This window comes from Dermochelys coriacea, chromosome 7 (assembly GCF_009764565.3).
Source record: "Dermochelys coriacea isolate rDerCor1 chromosome 7, rDerCor1.pri.v4, whole genome shotgun sequence".
NCBI classification, from domain to species: Eukaryota; Metazoa; Chordata; order Testudines; family Dermochelyidae; genus Dermochelys; species Dermochelys coriacea.
The window spans coordinates 107,462,213-107,481,870 of NC_050074.1; the positions used below are offsets into that span (position 1 = coordinate 107,462,213).

General features: G+C 40.2%; 1 protein-coding gene across 1 annotated transcript in view; it reads right to left on the reverse strand.

Annotated features, from left to right (window-relative positions):
- Positions 1-19,658, reverse strand: part of LOC119859027 (deleted in malignant brain tumors 1 protein) — a 39,652-nt gene that overhangs the window by 12,960 nt on the left and 7,034 nt on the right. Inside the window, 17 exon segments of the mRNA XM_043519375.1 lie at positions 217-255; positions 990-1,031; positions 3,555-3,599; positions 4,909-5,220; positions 5,442-5,480; positions 7,039-7,050; positions 7,842-7,870; positions 8,780-8,824; positions 12,250-12,261; positions 13,053-13,082; positions 13,994-14,038; positions 15,341-15,510; positions 15,512-15,654; positions 15,877-15,915; positions 16,653-16,694; positions 18,280-18,309; positions 19,221-19,265. Of these exon segments, the coding sequence (XP_043375310.1) occupies positions 217-255; positions 990-1,031; positions 3,555-3,599; positions 4,909-5,220; positions 5,442-5,480; positions 7,039-7,050; positions 7,842-7,870; positions 8,780-8,824; positions 12,250-12,261; positions 13,053-13,082; positions 13,994-14,038; positions 15,341-15,510; positions 15,512-15,654; positions 15,877-15,915; positions 16,653-16,694; positions 18,280-18,309; positions 19,221-19,265 (1,119 nt within the window).

Genomic DNA, 19,658 nt, shown 5'->3' on the forward strand with positions numbered 1-19,658 from the left:
ATAGATGTAAGGGAATTATTATTAGCACATTAGTTAGTTCTTTCCCTCTTGGTAACACCGTGACAACGGGGTCAATCTGACCCACATATGAAACCACATTTGAACACTTCTGGGATTACATGTCCAGATCAGGTCACATATCTGGATCAGTACGATGTCGAATCCCACAGTAAAAAAAAATAGATTTTAGTAAATCAAGGGCGAGACAGCACTTACCACTTGGTGTGGTTCTCCCTGGAGGAAACGGAGTGCTTGCTGCAATAAAAGACAAAGGGACAATTAGAGAACCCACAAATCCTGAGCGTACTGAAGTTAAATCAGATTAAAACTTCTAAGGAATATTTCTAGAACAGTGTACCAGACATCTTCCTGAAGTACGGCTATATTACCTCTACTGCCTTCTTTCATGCATTGTGTTCATTTAAAAAGCAATCTTTTTTTTCTCCAAGGTGCGTTTGTCATAAGCTCTTTTTGCTCACTGTTATTACGCCTTTGTTTTCTCTTTTTCTTTCGTTATCATGCTAGACATTTCCTTTCAAAATCAGTGGAATGACCATATATTAACAGGTCAGAAAAGTGCCTTAATGTCTCCTGGGGAATAACCTATTTACGTTCTGGCCAGGGAGGCTAGCAGGGAAATCTAAATGTGAAGATCTTGTTCTCTTCTAGGGAGGGAGTGATGGAACAGAAATGACAGAACTGGATGGACTGAAAAAAACCTATATTTATTCTCCACATCTCAGTGATCTGAAGGTACAATACACAAGAACAGGGGTGTGTAATGGACCTCTACAGTTCAACAAAACATTTATTGCCTGTACCATGTTTGAAATTTGCCCTTGCTATTGCTATTCAACCTGTCCTTTCTCTCATTTCAGTTCATTTGGAAATTCTACTCTAAAAGCACAGGCTACAGTTTCAAAACATTTCTAGCACAGAACCCTATCCGAGACAAACATTTAATGAAACCAGAATGAGTTTGCACTTGCCAGTTGTGTACCAGGGCCATGATGGAGTGGATCCCGGTGTTCCTGCAGGAAGAGAACAGAAGCATAACTAGAGACCTATGGTGAATTTTCAGAGGAATGGCAAGATGCACATCCCTTCTGCTAAATTTCAAATCCCCACACCCAATCCTGGAAGCACTAGAATTCTTCAGTGAAACAGCTGGAAGAAGGTTTTTAACCTGGGCAAAACAACATGTTTTCCCTACTCTTATTTTTGTAACAGCTGAAACGTTTTAGTTGAAATGTCCTGTCATAAATATAAAGGGAAGGGTAACAACCTTTATGTATGCAGTAGCATTAAATCCCTCCTGGCCAGACGTACTGAAGGGATTAAGAAGCTCAAATAACCCGGTTGGCACCTGACCAAAAGGACCAATGAGGAACGAAGATACTTTCAAATCCGGGGGTGGAGGGTTTGTTTGGGCTCTCTTTGGGTATGTCTTCACCACCCGCCGGATCGGCAGGCAGCGATCGATCAGCGGGGGTCGATTTATCGCGACTAGTCTAGACGCGACAAATCGAACCCCGAGCGCTCTCCCCGTCGACTCCTGTACTCCAGTTCGGCGAGAGGTGCAGGCAGAGTCGACGGGGGAGTGGCAGCAGTCGACTCACTGCGGTGGAGAAACCACGGTAAGTCAATCTAAGTATGTCAACTTCAGCTATGTTATTCACGTGGCCGAAGTTGCGTAACTTAGATCGATTTCCCCCTCCCCCCCCATCCTCCCAGTGTAGACCAGGCCGTTGTTTGTTCCCGCTCTGAACGGAGAGAGAGACCATGCAGGTAAAACATCTGCTGAAAACATACCTGAAATGATACCTGTAAAATTACAGAAATTGTAAAGTAAAGGCAAGGAAATGCGTTAGATTATCTTTTGTTTTAGCTTGTGACTTTTCCCTGTGCTAAGAGGGAGTTTTAGTCCTGTTTTTGTAACTTTGAAGCTGAGCCTAGAGGGGAATCCTCTGTGTTTAAATCTGTTTTTTAGCCCGTAAAGTTACCTTCCATCCTGATTTTGCAGGTGTGATTCTTTTACTTTCTCGTTAAATAAAGTTCTTCCTTTAAGAACCTGTTTGATTTTCAGCATCTGAGAGACCAAGGGTCAGGTCGGTACTCACATTACTCTCAAGCCTCCCCAGGAAAGGATGTGAAGGGGCTTGGGGACTATTTTGGGGGAACAGGGAGTCAAGTGACCCTTTTCCTGAATTTTTGTGTCAATCACTTGGTGGTGGCAGCAATACCGTCCAAGGACAAGGAAAGGAATTGTCCCTTGGGGAAGTTTTAACCAAAGCTGGTAGAATATAAGCTTAGGGGATCTTTCATGTGGGTCCCCACATCTGTACCCCAGAGTTCAGAGTGGGGAGGGAACCCTGACACATCCCACAATACATCAGTCTCTGGCACAAATGGATTTGAGCCTTAATGGTTGAGGTTTGGCAAAGTAATAAGCAACTACAATTTGGGTCTTATCATGGAAAGTGTTAGTCAACCTTAATTATAAGTGGCGCTACCAGCTCTGCCTAAAATAAAATTCAGTCGTGATCTGTACATGTGCATTTCAGCATATTAAAATTTTGTGTCATGATGGATAACATGCAAGTGATGAGTTACCTGTTGTTGGAGAGCTTGTATGTCCAGCAGCTGCAAAGATGAAACATGAGAAATTATAGCTTCAGTTATAAGTGCTGTAGAGTTGGGCAACATTTTTAGGCCAGAAGTTTTTTCAGCTAAATTGCAGATTCGGCAACACCAAAATTGTGTGCAATTCATGCCATTTTCAATTAATAGTTCAATTCAATACAAATTCCAAACACTCCACTAGGAACATTTCTTTTTAAAAATAAGAAATATTTCATTTAGTTTGAAATGACTTTCAGATTCAAAAATTTCCTTTTTAAATCAAAACCCGTAAAAATATCTGAAAATCACACCAAAATGTTAGTATTTTGTTCAAATAAAATATTTGGAATAATCTGGAACTTATTTTTTTCAACTTTTAGATTTACTGAACATCTCAAATATTTGACTTTTCATTCAAACCAAAAAAGAATGCATTTACCTAAACAGATGACACCGGCATCTTCAGAATAACCACAGTTATGAGAGAGCCATCCTCAACGAGGACAGTCCCTTAGACTGTCTCCTGGGAAATGACCTATTTAGATGCTTGGCAGAAAGACTAGTGGGCAATCTAAATGTCAGGATCTTCTTCTCTTCTAGGGTGGAGTGGTGGAACAAAAGTAAGAGAGTCGGATGGTTTGAAAAGAAAACTATATTTGCTCTCCACACCTCAGTGTTCTGAGGGTATAATATGCAAGAGTAGGGGTGCATGTAATGGACCTACACAGTTCAACAAATTACTGAGAAACATTTATTGCCTGTACCACGTTTGAAATTTGCCCTTCGTATTGCTATTCAACCTAGCCTCTCTCTCATTTCAGTTCATCTGGCAATTCTACTCTAAAACCATAGGCTACAGGTTCAAAACATTTCTAGCACAGAACCCTATCAGAGAAAAACATTTAATGAACGCAGAATGACTTAGCACTTACCAGCTGTGGTGTACCAGGGCCATGATGGAGTGGATCCTGATGTTCCTGCAGGAAGATAATAGAAGCATAGAAATTGGATATCCAGCATCGAGTAGGGAGAAACATAAGAAATTATATTAACAGTTTTTAGTATGTATTAGTGCCGTAGAGTTGGGCAAAATTTTTAGGACAAAACGTTTTTTCAGCAAAATTGCAGATTCGGCAACACCAAAACATTGCACAATTCATGCTAGTTTCAATTCATTGTTCAATTATGTTACAATATCAAACACCCCACTAAGAATATTTGGTTCTGAAAATGTCAAAGAAATATTTCATTTATTTGGTTTGAAATGACTTTTAGTTTCAAAATCGACTTTTTTAAAAAAAAAGGAAAAAAAACCCCCCAAACCTTTGAAACGAGCTAAAATCAAACCAAAAACGTTTTGATTTTATTCAAATAAAATATTTTGAATTAGCTGAAACATACTTTTCTCAACTTTTCGATTTACTGAAATTTTCAAATATTTGGTTTTTGATCCAGACCACAAATGATATTTTGAAATTGCTAATGAATGGGGAAAAAACATCTGGTATTAGCTCGGATGTATTTATAACATTATAAGGGGAAATGACATTCGAAGCTGCATGACTTACTGGAGGATGTATTGTCTGAAAACAAGTAGAGCAAAACTTTGAAGACACCATGTTTGTCATATCTTGTGACGGGTTATCATAAAACGTGCTTGACTCCCACTGAGCTCAGTGAAAAAACTCCCAGAAAAATATACCTCTCTCGATGGCAAGTGATTATGGCTGAAACTTAAATAGGTCTTGCATCTTTGGATCTCCAAGTGCTTCATGAAGTTGACTATGTCTCATTATCCCTATTTTACTTTTTAGGTGAATGAGGTCAAAAGAAACTAAGTGGCATGGCAGAGTCATGAATAAAATCTAGGTTTCCCCCATCCCATTTCCACGGCCTATCACCATTACAATATTTTACTTTCAAAGGAAGTGAGCTTACCAGAACAGAAAACTAACCCTGGTTGACAGATACTGCCCTTTGGAACTTCAGAATAATATCATCACTACTTGGCTATCCTAGGGTGCTTCCCCTCCACCCCTCCCACTTTTTTTTTTTGGTACATCTTATTCTATGCTAGCACCCTCACATTCACCATGGAACTAACTGGCTGGCTGATTGAAGCATGGAACTAATGTTTGAGGAAGTAGAAAAGTGGTACGGGATCCATTTCCCAAAACTGTATTTCATGTATTGAAAACCTTGTAATGTGACTTTCAAAAACATCTTCGACATGGTGAAAAGCATGGTCATTCACCTGTAAGACACCTGCAAACTCTTGGTATTTACCTGAGCAGATGACACCGGCATCTTCAGAATGACCACAGTTATGAGAGAGCCATCCTGAATGAGGACAGTCCCATAGACTGTATTCCCATCCTTTGCAATTCACATTATCCAGAACAATATTTCCTGAGCCTTGACCGAAATAGGCATTGGTCTTTGCTGCAACACCATATCCACATCCAAGCTGCCTGCACACAACATTTGCGTCATTGAGATCCCAAGAATCATCACACACTGTCCCCCAGGATCCTGCGTAAAAGACTTCAACACGACCCTCACATCTGCTATATGAATTCACCAGTCTCAATGCCAGCCCTAAAATAGATGTAAGGGAATTATTATTAGCACATTAGTTAGTTCTTCCCTCTTGGTAACACCGTGACAACGGGGTCAATCTGACCACATATGAAACCACATTTGAACACTTCTGGGGATTACATGTCCAGATCAGGTCACATATCTGGATCAGTACGATGTCGAATCCCACAGTAAAAAAAAAATAGATTTTAGTAAATCAAGGGCGAGACAGCACTTACCACTTGGTGTGGTTCTCCCTGGAGGAAACGGAGTGCTTGCTGCAATAAAAGACAAAGGGACAATTAGAGAACCCACAAATCCTGAGCGTACTGAAGTTAAATCAGATTAAAACTTCTAAGGAATATTTCTAGAACAGTGTACCAGACATCTTCCTGAAGTACGGCTATATTACCTCTACTGCCTTCTTTCATGCATTGTGTTCATTTAAAAAGCAATCTTTTTTTCTCCCAAGGTGCGTTTGTCATAAGCTCTTTTTGCTCACTGTTATTACGCCTTTGTTTTCTCTTTTTCTTCGTTATCATGCTAGACATTTCCTTTCAAAATCAGTGGAATGACCATATATTAACAGGTCAGAAAAGTGCCTTAATGTCTCCTGGGGAATAACCTATTTACGTTCTGGCCAGGGAGGCTAGCAGGGAAATCTAATGTGAAGATCTTGTTCTCTTCTAGGGAGGGAGTGATGGAACAGAAATGACAGAACTGGATGGACTGAAAAAAACCTATATTTATTCTCCACATCTCAGTGATCTGAAGGTACAATACACAAGAACAGGGGTGTGTAATGGACCTCTACAGTTCAACAAAACATTTATTGCCTGTACCATGTTTGAAATTTGCCCTTGCTATTGCTATTCAACCTGTCCTTTCTCTCATTTCAGTTCATTTGGAAATTCTACTCTAAAAGCACAGGCTACAGTTTCAAAACATTTCTAGCACAGAACCCTATCCGAGACAAACATTTTAATGAAACCAGAATGAGTTTGCACTTGCCAGTTGTGTACCAGGGCCATGATGGAGTGGATCCCGGTGTTCCTGCAGGAAGAGAACAGAAGCATAACTAGAGACCTATGGTGAATTTTCAGAGGAATGGCAAGATGCACATCCCTTCTGCTAAATTTCAAATCCCCACACCCAATCCTGGAAGCACTAGAATTCTTCAGTGAAACAGCTGGAAGAAGGTTTTTAACCTGGGCAAAACAACATGTTTTCCCTACTCTTATTTTTGTAACAGCTGAAACGTTTTAGTTGAAATGTCCTGTCATAAATATAAAGGGAAGGGTAACAACCTTTATGTATGCAGTAGCATTAAATCCCTCCTGGCCAGACGTACTGAAGGGATTAAGAAGCTCAAATAACCCGGTTGGCACCTGACCAAAAGGACCAATGAGGAACGAAGATACTTTCAAATCCGGGGGTGGAGGGTTTGTTTGGGCTCTCTTTGGGTATGTCTTCACCACCCGCCGGATCGGCAGGCAGCGATCGATTCAGCGGGGGTCGATTTATCGCGACTAGTCTAGACGCGACAAATCGAACCCCGAGCGCTCTCCCGTCGACTCCTGTACTCCAGTTCGGCGAGAGGTGCAGGCAGAGTCGACGGGGGAGTGGCAGCAGTCGACTCACTGCGGTGGAGAAACCACGGTAAGTCAATCTAAGTATGTCAACTTCAGCTATGTTATTCACGTGGCCGAAGTTGCGTAACTTAGATCGATTTCCCCCTCCCCCCCCATCCTCCCAGTGTAGACCAGGCCTTTGTTTGTTCCCGCTCTGAACGGAGAGAGAGAGACCATGCAGGTAAAACATCTGCTGAAAACATACCTGAAATGATACCTGTAAAATTACAGAAATTGTAAAGTAAAGGCAAGGAAATGCGTTAGATTATCTTTTGTTTTAGCTTGTGACTTTTCCCTGTGCTAAGAGGGAGTTTTAGTCCTGTTTTTTGTAACTTTGAAGCTGAGCCTAGAGGGGAATCCTCTGTGTTTAAATCTGTTTTTTAGCCCGTAAAGTTACCTTCCATCCTGATTTTGCAGGTGTGATTCTTTTACTTTCTCGTTAAATAAAGTTCTTCCTTTAAGAACCTGTTTGATTTTCAGCATCTGAGAGACCAAGGGTCAGGTCGGTACTCACATTACTCTCAAGCCTCCCCAGGAAAGGAGGTGAAGGGGCTTGGGGGACTATTTTGGGGGAACAGGGAGTCAAGTGACCCTTTTCCTGAATTTTTGTGTCAATCACTTGGTGGTGGCAGCAATACCGTCCAAGGACAAGGAAAGGAATTGTCCCTTGGGGAAGTTTTAACCAAAGCTGGTAGAATATAAGCTTAGGGGATCTTTCATGTGGGTCCCCACATCTGTACCCCAGAGTTCAGAGTGGGGAGGGAACCCTGACACATCCCACAATACATCAGTCTTTGGCACAAATGGATTTGAGCCTTAATGGTTGAGGTTTGGCAAAGTAATAAGCAACTACAATTTGGGTCTTATCATGGAAAGTGTTAGTCAACCTTAATTATAAGTGGCGCTACCAGCTCTGCCTAAAATAAAATTCAGTCGTGATCTGTACATGTGCATTTCAGCATATTAAAATTTTGTGTCATGATGGATAACATGCAAGTGATGAGTTACCTGTGTTGGAGAGCTTGTATGTCCAGCAGCTGCAAAGATGAAACATGAGAAATTATAGCTTCAGTTATAAGTGCTGTAGAGTTGGGCAACATTTTTAGGCCAGAAGTTTTTTCAGCTAAATTGCAGATTCGGCAACACCAAAATTGTGTGCAATTCATGCCATTTCAATTAATAGTTCAATTCAATACAAATTCCAAACACTCCACTAGGAACATTTCTTTTTAAAAATAAGAAATATTTCATTAGTTTGAAATGACTTTCAGATTCAAAATTACCTTTTTTAAATCAAACCCGTAAAAATAGCTGAAAAGCACACCAAAATGTTAGTATTTTGTTCAAATAAAATATTTGGAATAATCTGGAACTTATTTTTTTCAACTTTTAGATTTACTGAACATCTCAAATATTGACTTTTCATTCAAACCAAAAAGAATGCATTTACCTAAACAGATGACACCGGCATCTTCAGAATAACCACAGTTATGAGAGAGCCATCCTCAACGAGGACAGTCCCTTAGACTGTCTCCTGGGAAATGACCTATTTAGATGCTTGGCAGAAAGACTAGTGGGCAATCTAAATGTCAGGATCTTCTTCTCTTCTAGGGTGGAGTGGTGGAACAAAGTAAGAGAGTCGGATGGTTTGAAAAGAAAACTATATTTGCTCTCCACACCTCAGTGTTCTGAGGGTTATAATATGCAAGAGTAGGGGGTGCATGTAATGGACCTACACAGTTCAACAAATTACTGAGAAACATTTATTGCCTGTACCACGTTTTGAAATTTGCCCTTCGTATTGCTATTCAACCTAGCCTCTCTCTCATTTCAGTTCATCTGGCAATTCTACTCTAAAACCATAGGCTACAGGTTCAAAACATTTCTAGCACAGAACCCTATCAGAGAAAAACATTTTAATGAACGCAGAATGACTTAGCACTTACCAGCTGTGGTGTACCAGGGCCATGATGGAGTGGATCCTGATGTTCCTGCAGGAAGATAATAGAAGCATAGAAATTGGATATCCAGCATCGAGTAGGGAGAAACATAAGAAATTATATTAACAGTTTTTAGTATGTATTAGTGCCGTAGAGTTGGGCAAAATTTTTTAGGACAAAACGTTTTTCAGCAAAAATTGCAGATTCGGCAACACCAAAACATTGCACAATTCATGCTAGTTTCAATTCATTGTTCAATTATGTTACAATATCAAACACCCCACTAAGAATATTTGGTTCTGAAAATGTCAAAGAAATATTTCATTTATTTGGTTTGAAATGACTTTTAGTTTCAAATCGACTTTTTTTAAAAAAAAAGGAAAAAAACCCCCAAACCTTTGAAACGAGCTAAAATCAAACCAAAACGTTTTGATTTTATTCAAATAAATATTTTGAATTAGCTGAAACATACTTTTCTCAACTTTCGATTTACTGAAATTTTCAAATATTTGGTTTTTGATCCAGACCACAAATGATATTTTGAAATTGCTAATGAATGGGGAAAAAACATCTGGTATTAGCTCGGATGTATTTATAACATTATAAGGGGAAATGACATTCGAAGCTGCATGACTTTACTGGAGGATGTATTGTCTGAAAACAAGTAGAGCAAAACTTTGAAGACACCATGTTTGTCATATCTTGTGACGGGTTATCATAAAACGTGCTTGACTCCCACTGAGCTCAGTGAAAAAACTCCCAGAAAAATTTACCTCTCTCGATGGCAAGTGATTATGGCTGAAACTTAAATAGGTCTTGCATCTTTGGATCTCCAAGTGCTTCATGAAGTTGACTATGTCTCATTATCCCTATTTACTTTTTAGGTGAATGAGATCAAAAGAAACTAAGTGGCATGGCAGAGTCATGAATAAAATCTAGGTTCTCCCCATCCCATTTCCACGGCCTATCACCATTACAATATTTTACTTTCAAGGAAGTGAGCTTACCAGAACAGAAAACTAACCCTGGTTGACAGATACTGCCCTTTGGAACTTCAGAATAATATCATCACTACTTGGCTATCCTAGGTGCTTCCCCTCCACCCTCCCACTTTTTTTTTTTGGTACATCTTATTCTATGCTAGCACCCTCACATTCACCATGGGAACTAACTGGCTGGCTGATTGAAGCATGGAACTAATGTTTGAGGAAGTAGAAAAGTGGTACGGGATCCATTTCCCAAAACTGTATTTCATGTATTGAAAACCTTGTAATGTGACTTTCAAAAACATCTTCGACATGGTGAAAAGCATGGTCATTCACCTGTAAGACACCTGCAAACTCTTGGTATGTTACCTGAGCAGATGACACCGGCATCTCAGAATGACCACAGTTATGAGAGAGCCATCCTGAATGAGGACAGTCCCATAGACTGTATTTCCCATCCTTTGCAATTCACATTATCCAGAACAATATTTCCTGAGCTTGACCGAAATAGGCATTGGTCTTTGCTGCAACACCATATCCACATCCAAGCTGCCTGCACACAACATTTGCGTCATTGAGATCCCAAGAATCATCACACACTGTCCCCAGGATCCTGCGTAAAAGACTTCAACACGACCCTCACATCTGCTATATGAATTCACCAGTCTCAATGCCAGCCCTAAAATAGATGTAAGGGAATTATTATTAGCACATTAGTTAGTTCTTTCCCTCTTGGTAACACCGTGACAACGGGGTCAATCTGACCCACATATGAAACCACATTGAACACTTCTGGGATTACATGTCCAGATCAGGTCACATATCTGGATCAGTACGATGTCGAATCCCACAGTAAAAAAAATAGATTTTAGTAAATCAAGGGCGAGACAGCACTTACCACTTGGTGTGGTTCTCCTGGAGGAAACGGAGTGCTTGCTGCAATAAAAGACAAGGGACAATTAGAGACCCACAAATCCTGAGCGTACTGAAGTTAAATCAGATTAAAACTTCTAAGGAATATTCTAGAACAGTGTACCAGACATCTTCCTGAAGTACGGCTATATTACCTCTACTGCCTTCTTTCATGCATTGTGTTCATTTAAAAGCAATCTTTTTTTCTCCCAAGGTGCGTTTGTCATAAGCTCTTTTTGCTCACTGTTATTACGCCTTTGTTTTCTCTTTTTCTTTCGTTATCATGCTAGACATTTTCCTTTCAAATCAGTGGAATGACCATATATTAACAGGTCAGAAAAGTGCCTTAATGTCTCCTGGGAATAACCTATTTACGTTCTGGCCAGGGAGGCTAGCAGGGAAATCTAAATGTGAAGATCTTGTTCTCTTCTAGGGAGGGAGTGATGGAACAGAAATGACAGAACTGGATGGACTGAAAAAAACCTATATTTATTCTCCACATCTCAGTGATCTGAAGGTACAATACACAAGAACAGGGGTGTGTAATGGACCTCTACAGTTCAACAAAACATTTATTGCCTGTACCATGTTTGAAATTTGCCCTTGCTATTGCTATTCAACCTGTCCTTTCTCTCATTTCAGTTCATTTGGAAATTCTACTCTAAAGCACAGGCTACAGTTTCAAAACATTTCTAGCACAGAACCCTATCCGAGACAAACATTTTAATGAAACCAGAATGAGTTTTGCACTTGCCAGTTGTGTACCAGGGCCATGATGGAGTGGATCCGGTGTTCCTGCAGGGAAGAGAACAGAAGCATAACTAGAGACCTATGGTGAATTTTCAGAGGAATGGCAAGATGCACATCCCTTCTGCTAAATTTCAAATCCCCACACCCAATCCTGGAAGCACTAGAATTCTTCAGTGAAACAGCTGGAAGAAGGTTTTAACCTGGGCAAAACAACATGTTTTCCCTACTCTTATTTTTGTAACAGCTGAAACGTTTTAGTTGAAATGTCCTGTCATAAATATAAAGGGAAGGGTAACAACCTTTATGTATGCAGTAGCATTAAATCCCTCCTGGCCAGACGTACTGAAGGGATTAAGAAGCTCAAATAACCCGGTTGGCACCTGACCAAAAGGACCAATGAGGAACGAAGATACTTTCAAATCCGGGGGTGGAGGGTTTGTTTGGGCTCTCTTTGGGTATGTCTTCACCACCCGCCGGATCGGCAGGCAGCGATCGATTCAGCGGGGGTCGATTTATCGCGACTAGTCTAGACGCGACAATCGAACCCCGAGCGCTCTCCCGTCGACTCCTGTACTCCAGTTCGGCGAGAGGTGCAGGCAGAGTCGACGGGGGAGTGGCAGCAGTCGACTCACTGCGGTGGAGAAACCACGGTAAGTCAATCTAAGTATGTCAACTTCAGCTATGTTATTCACGTGGCCGAAGTTGCGTAACTTAGATCGATTTCCCCCTCCCCCCCCCATCCTCCCAGTGTAGACCAGGCCTTTGTTTGTTCCCGCTCTGAACGGAGAGAGAGAGACCATGCAGGTAAAACATCTGCTGAAAACATACCTGAAATGATACCTGTAAAATTACAGAAATTGTAAAGTAAAGGCAAGGAAATGCGTTAGATTATCTTTTGTTTTAGCTTGTGACTTTTCCCTGTGCTAAGAGGGAGTTTTAGTCCTGTTTTTTGTAACTTTGAAGCTGAGCCTAGAGGGGAATCCTCTGTGTTTAAATCTGTTTTTTAGCCCGTAAAGTTACCTTCCATCCTGATTTTGCAGGTGTGATTCTTTTACTTTCTCGTTAAATAAAGTTCTTCCTTTAAGAACCTGTTTGATTTTCAGCATCTGAGAGACCAAGGGTCAGGTCGGTACTCACATTACTCTCAAGCCTCCCCAGGAAAGGAGGTGAAGGGGCTTGGGGGACTATTTTGGGGGAACAGGGAGTCCAAGTGACCCTTTTCCTGAATTTTTGTGTCAATCACTTGGTGGTGGCAGCAATACCGTCCAAGGACAAGGAAAGGAATTGTCCCTTGGGGAAGTTTTAACCAAAGCTGGTAGAATATAAGCTTAGGGGATCTTTCATGTGGGTCCCCACATCTGTACCCCAGAGTTCAGAGTGGGGAGGGAACCCTGACACATCCCACAATACATCAGTCTCTGGCACAAATGGATTTGAGCCTTAATGGTTGAGGTTTGGCAAAGTAATAAGCAACTACAATTTGGTCTTATCATGGAAAGTGTTAGTCAACCTTAATTATAAGTGGCGCTACCAGCTCTGCCTAAAATAAAATTCAGTCGTGATCTGTACATGTGCATTTCAGCATATTAAAATTTTGTGTCATGATGGATAACATGCAAGTGATGAGTTACCTGTTGTTGGAGAGCTTGTATGTCCAGCAGCTGCAAAGATGAAACATGAGAAATTATAGCTTCAGTTATAAGTGCTGTAGAGTTGGGCAACATTTTTAGGCCAGAAGTTTTTTCAGCTAAATTGCAGATTCGGGCAACACCAAAATTGTGTGCAATTCATGCCATTTTCAATTAATAGTTCAATTCAATACAATTCCAAACACTCCACTAGGAACATTTCTTTTTAAAAATAAGAAATATTTCATTTAGTTTGAAATGACTTTCAGATTCAAAATTTCCTTTTTTAAAATCAAAACCCGTAAAAATAGCTGAAAAGCACACCAAAATGTTAGTATTTTGTTCAAATAAAATATTTGGAATAATCTGAAACTTATTTTTTTCAACTTTTAGATTTACTGAACATCTCAAATATTTGACTTTTCATTCAAACCAAAAAAGAATGCATTTACCTAAACAGATGACACCGGCATCTTCAGAATAACCACAGTTATGAGAGAGCCATCCTCAACGAGGACAGTCCCTTAGACTGTCTCCTGGGAAATGACCTATTTAGATGCTTGGCAGAAAGACTAGTGGGCAATCTAAATGTCAGGATCTTCTTCTCTTCTAGGGTGGAGTGGTGGAACAAAAGTAAGAGAGTCGGATGGTTTGAAAAGAAAACTATATTTGCTCTCCACACCTCAGTGTTCTGAGGGTATAATATGCAAGAGTAGGGGTGCATGTAATGGACCTACACAGTTCAACAAATTACTGAGAAACATTTATTGCCTGTACCACGTTTGAAATTTGCCCTTCGTATTGCTATTCAACCTAGCCTCTCTCTCATTTCAGTTCATCTGGCAATTCTACTCTAAAACCATAGGCTACAGGTTCAAAACATTTCTAGCACAGAACCCTATCAGAGAAAACATTTAATGAACGCAGAATGACTTAGCACTTACCAGCTGTGGTGTACCAGGGCCATGATGGAGTGGATCCTGATGTTCCTGCAGGAAGATAATAGAAGCATAGAAATTGGATATCCAGCATCGAGTAGGGAGAAACATAAGAAATTATATTAACAGTTTTTAGTATGTATTAGTGCCGTAGAGTTGGGCAAAATTTTTAGGACAAAACGTTTTTCAGCAAAATTGCAGATTCGGCAACACCAAAACATTGCACAATTCATGCTAGTTTCAATTCATTGTTCAATTATGTTACAATATCAAACACCCCACTAAGAATATTTGGTTCTGAAAATGTCAAAGAAATATTCATTTATTTGGTTTGAAATGACTTTTAGTTTCAAAATCGACTTTTTTTAAAAAAAAGGAAAAAAAAACCCAAACCTTTGAAACGAGCTAAAATCAAACCAAAACGTTTTGATTTTATTCAAATAAAATATTTTGAATTAGCTGAAACATACTTTTCTCAACTTTTCGATTACTGAAATTTTCAAATATTTGGTTTTTGATCCAGACCACAAATGATATTTTGAAATTGCTAATGAATTGGGGAAAAAACATCTGGTATTAGCTCGGATGTATTTATAACATTATAAGGGGAAATGACATTCGAAGCTGCATGACTTTACTGGAGGATGTATGTCTGAAAACAAGTAGAGCAAAACTTTGAAGACACCATGTTTGTCATATCTTGTGACGGGTTATCATAAAACGTGCTTGACTCCACTGAGCTCAGTGAAAAAACTCCCAGAAAAATTTACCTCTCTCGATGGCAAGTGATTATGGCTGAAACTTAAATAGGTCTTGCATCTTTGGATCTCCAAGTGCTTCATGAAGTTGACTAGGTCTCATTATCCCTATTTTACTTTTTAGGTGAATGAGGTCAAAAGAAACTAAGTGGCATGGCAGAGTCATGAATAAAATCTAGGTTTCCCCCCATCCCATTTCCACGGCCTATCACCATTACAATATTTTACTTTCAAAGGAAGTGAGCTTACCAGAACAGAAAACTAACCCTGGTTGACAGATACTGCCCTTTGGAACTTCAGAATAATATCATCACTACTTGGCTATCCTAGGGTGCTTCCCCTCCACCCCTCCCACTTTTTTTTTGGTACATCTTTATTCTATGCTAGCACCCTCACATTCACCATGGAACTAACTGGCTGGCTGATTGAAGCATGGAACTAATGTTGAGGAAGTAGAAAAGTGGTACGGGATCCATTTCCCAAAACTGTATTTCATGTATTGAAAACCTTGTAATGTGACTTTCAAAAACATCTTCGACATGGTGAAAAGCATGGTCATTCACCTGTAAGACACCTGCAAACTCTTGGTATTTACCTGAGGCAGATGACACCGGCATCTTCAGAATGACCACAGTTATGAGAGAGCCATCCTGAATGAGGACAGTCCCATAGACTGTATTCCCATCCTTTGCAATTCACATTATCCAGAACAATATTTCCTGAGCCTTGACCGAAATAGGCATTGGTCTTTGCTGCAACAACCATATCCACATCCAAGCTGCCTGCACACAACATTTGCGTCATTGAGATCCCAAGAATCATCACACACTGTCCCCCAGGATCCTGCGTAAAAGACTTCAACACGACCCTCACATCTGCTATATGAATTCACCAGTCTCAATGCCAGCCCTAAAATAGATGTAAGGGAATTATTATTAGCACATTAGTTAGTTCTTTCCCTCTTGGTAACACCGTGACAACGGGGTCAATCTGACCCACATATGAAACCACATTTGAACACTTCTGGGGATTACATGTCCAGATCAGGTCACATATCTGGATCAGTACGATGTCGAATCCCACAGTAAAAAAAAATAGATTTTAGTAAATCAAGGGCGAGACAGCACTTACCACTTGGTGTGGTTCTCCCTGGAGGAAACGGAGTGCTTGCTGCAATAAAAGACAAAGGGACAATTAGAGAACCCACAAATCCTGAGCGTACTGAAGTTAAATCAGATTAAAACTTCTAAGGAATATTTCTAGAACAGTGTACCAGACATCTTCCTGAAGTACGGCTATATTACCTCTACTGCCTTCTTTCATGCATTGTGTTCATTTAAAAAGCAATCTTTTTTTTCTCCCAAGGTGCGTTTGTCATAAGCTCTTTTTGCTCACTGTTATTACGCCTTTGTTTTCTCTTTTTCTTTCGTTATCATGCTAGACATTTCCTTTCAAAATCAGTGGAATGACCATATATTAACAGGTCAGAAAAGTGCCTTAATGTCTCCTGGGGAATAACCTATTTACGTTCTGGCCAGGGAGGCTAGCAGGGAAATCTAAATGTGAAGATCTTGTTCTCTTCTAGGGAGGGAGTGATGGAACAGAAATGACAGAACTGGATGGACTGAAAAAAACCTATATTTATTCTCCACATCTCAGTGATCTGAAGGTACAATACACAAGAACAGGGGTGTGTAATGGACCTCTACAGTTCAACAAAACATTTATTGCCTGTACCATGTTTGAAATTTGCCCTTGCTATTGCTATTCAACCTGTCCTTTCTCTCATTTCAGTTCATTTGGAAATTCTACTCTAAAAGCACAGGCTACAGTTTTCAAAACATTTCTAGCACAGAACCCTATCCGAGACAAACATTTTAATGAAACCAGAATGAGTTTGCACTTGCCAGTTGTGTACCAGGGCCATGATGGAGTGGATCCCGGTGTTCCTGCAGGAAGAGAACAGAAGCATAAACTAGAGACCTATGGTGAATTTTCAGAGGAATGGCAAGATGCACATCCCTTCTGCTAAATTTCAAATCCCCACACCCAATCCTGGAAGCACTAGAATTCTTCAGTGAAACAGCTGGAAGAAGGTTTTTAACCTGGGCAAAACAACATGTTTTCCCTACTCTTATTTTTGTAACAGCTGAAACGTTTAGTTGAAATGTCCTGTCATAAATATAAAGGGAAGGGTAACAACCTTATGTATGCAGTAGCATTAAATCCCTCCTGGCCAGACGTACTGAAGGGATTAAGAAGCTCAAATAACCCGGTTGGCACCTGACCAAAAGGACCAATGAGGAACGAAGATACTTTCAAATCCGGGGGTGGAGGGTTGTTTGGGCTCTCTTTGGGTATGTCTTCACCACCCGCCGGATCGGCAGGCAGCGATCGATTCAGCGGGGGTCGATTTATCGCGACTAGTCTAGACGCGACAAATCGAACCCCGAGCGCTCTCCCGTCGACTCCTGTACTCCAGTTCGGCGAGAGGTGCAGGCAGAGTCGACGGGGGAGTGGCAGCAGTCGACTCACTGCGGTGGAGAAACCACGGTAAGTCAATCTAAGTATGTCAACTTCAGCTATGTTATTCACGTGGCCGAAGTTGCGTAACTTAGATCGATTTCCCCCTCCCCCCCCATCCTCCCAGTGTAGACCAGGGCCTTTGTTTGTTCCCGCTCTGAACGGAGAGAGAGAGACCATGCAGGTAAAACATCTGCTGAAAACATACCTGAAATGATACCTGTAAAATTACAGAAATTGTAAAGTAAAGGCAAGGAAATGCGTAGATTATCTTTTGTTTTAGCTTGTGACTTTTCCCTGTGCTAAGAGGGAGTTTTAGTCCTGTTTTTTGTAACTTTGAAGCTGAGCCTAGAGGGGAATCCTCTGTGTTTAAATCTGTTTTTTAGCCCGTAAAGTTACCTTCCATCCTGATTTTGCAGGTGTGATTCTTTTACTTTCTCGTTAAATAAAGTTCTTCCTTTAAGAACCTGTTTGATTTTCAGCATCTGAGAGACCAAGGGTCAGGTCGGTACTCACATTACTCTCAAGCCTCCCCAGGAAAGGAGGTGAAGGGGCTTGGGGGACTATTTTGGGGGAACAGGGAGTCAAGTGACCCTTTTTCCTGAATTTTGTGTCAATCACTTGGTGGTGGCAGCAATACCGTCCAAGGACAAGGAAAGGAATTGTCCCTTGGGGAAGTTTTAACCAAAGCTGGTAGAATATAAGCTTAGGGGATCTTTCATGTGGGTCCCCACATCTGTACCCCAGAGTTCAGAGTGGGGAGGGAACCCTGACACATCCCACAATACATCAGTCCTCTGGCACAAATGGATTTGAGCCTTAATGGTTGAGGTTTGGCAAAGTAATAAGCAACTACAATTTGGGTCTTATCATGGAAAGTGTTAGTCAACCTTAATTATAAGTGGCGCTACCAGCTCTGCCTAAAATAAAATTCAGTCGTGATCTGTACATGTGCATTTCAGCATATTAAAATTTTGTGTCATGATGGATAACATGCAAGTGATGAGTTACCTGTTGTTGGAGAGCTTGTATGTCCAGCAGCTGCAAAGATGAAACATGAGAAATTATAGCTTCAGTTATAAGTGCTGTAGAGTTGGGCAACATTTTAGGCCAGAAGTTTTTTCAGCTAAATTGCAGATTCGGCAACACCAAAATTGTGTGCAATTCATGCCATTTTCAATTAATAGTTCAATTCAATACAAATTCCAAACACTCCACTAGGAACATTTCTTTTTAAAAATAAGAAATATTTCATTTAGTTTGAAATGACTTTCAGATTCAAAATTACCTTTTTTAAATCAAAACCCGTAAAAATAGCTGAAAAGCACACCAAAATGTTAGTATTTTGTTCAAATAAAATATTTGAATAATCTGGAACTTATTTTTTCAACTTTTAGATTTACTGAACATCTCAAATATTTGACTTTTCATTCAAACCAAAAAAGAATGCTATTACCTAAACAGATGACACCGGCATCGTTCAGAATAACCACAGTTATGAGAGAGCCATCCTCAACGAGGACAGTCCCTTAGACTGTCCTCCTGGGAAATGACCTATTTAGATGCTTGGCAGAAAGACTAGTGGGCAATCTAAATGTCAGGATCTTCTTCTCTTCTAGGGTGGAGTGGTGGAACAAAAGTAAGAGAGTCGGATGGTTTGAAAAGAAAACTATATTTGCTCTCCACACCTCAGTGTTCTGAGGGTATAATATGCAAGAGTAGGGGTGCATGTAATGGACCTACACAGTTCAACAAATTACTGAGAAACATTTATTGCCTGTACCACGTTTGAAATGTGCCCTTCGTATTGCTATTCAACCTAGCCTCTCTCTCATTTCAGTTCATCTGGCAATTCTACTCTAAAACCATAGGCTACAGGTTCAAAACATTTCTAGCACAGAACCCTATCAGAGAAAAACATTTTAATGAACGCAGAATGACTTAGCACTTACCAGCTGTGGTGTACCAGGGCCATGATGGAGTGGATCCTGATGTTCCTGCAGGAAGATAATAGAAGCATAGAAATTGGATATCCAGCATCGAGTAGGGAGAAACATAAGAAATTATATTAACAGTTTTTAGTATGTATTAGTGCCGTAGAGTTGGGCAAAATTTTTAGGACAAAACGTTTTTCAGCAAAATTGCAGATTCGGCAACACCAAAACATTGCACAATTCATGCTAGTTTCAATTCATTGTCAATTATGTTACATATATCAAACACCCCACTAAGAATATTTGGTTCTGAAATGTCAAAGAAATATTTCATTTATTTGGTTTGAAATGACTTTTAGTTTCAAAATCGACTTTTTTTAAAAAAAAAGGAAAAACAAAACCCCAAACCTTTGAAACGAGCTAAAATCAAACCAAAACGTTTTGATTTTATTCAAA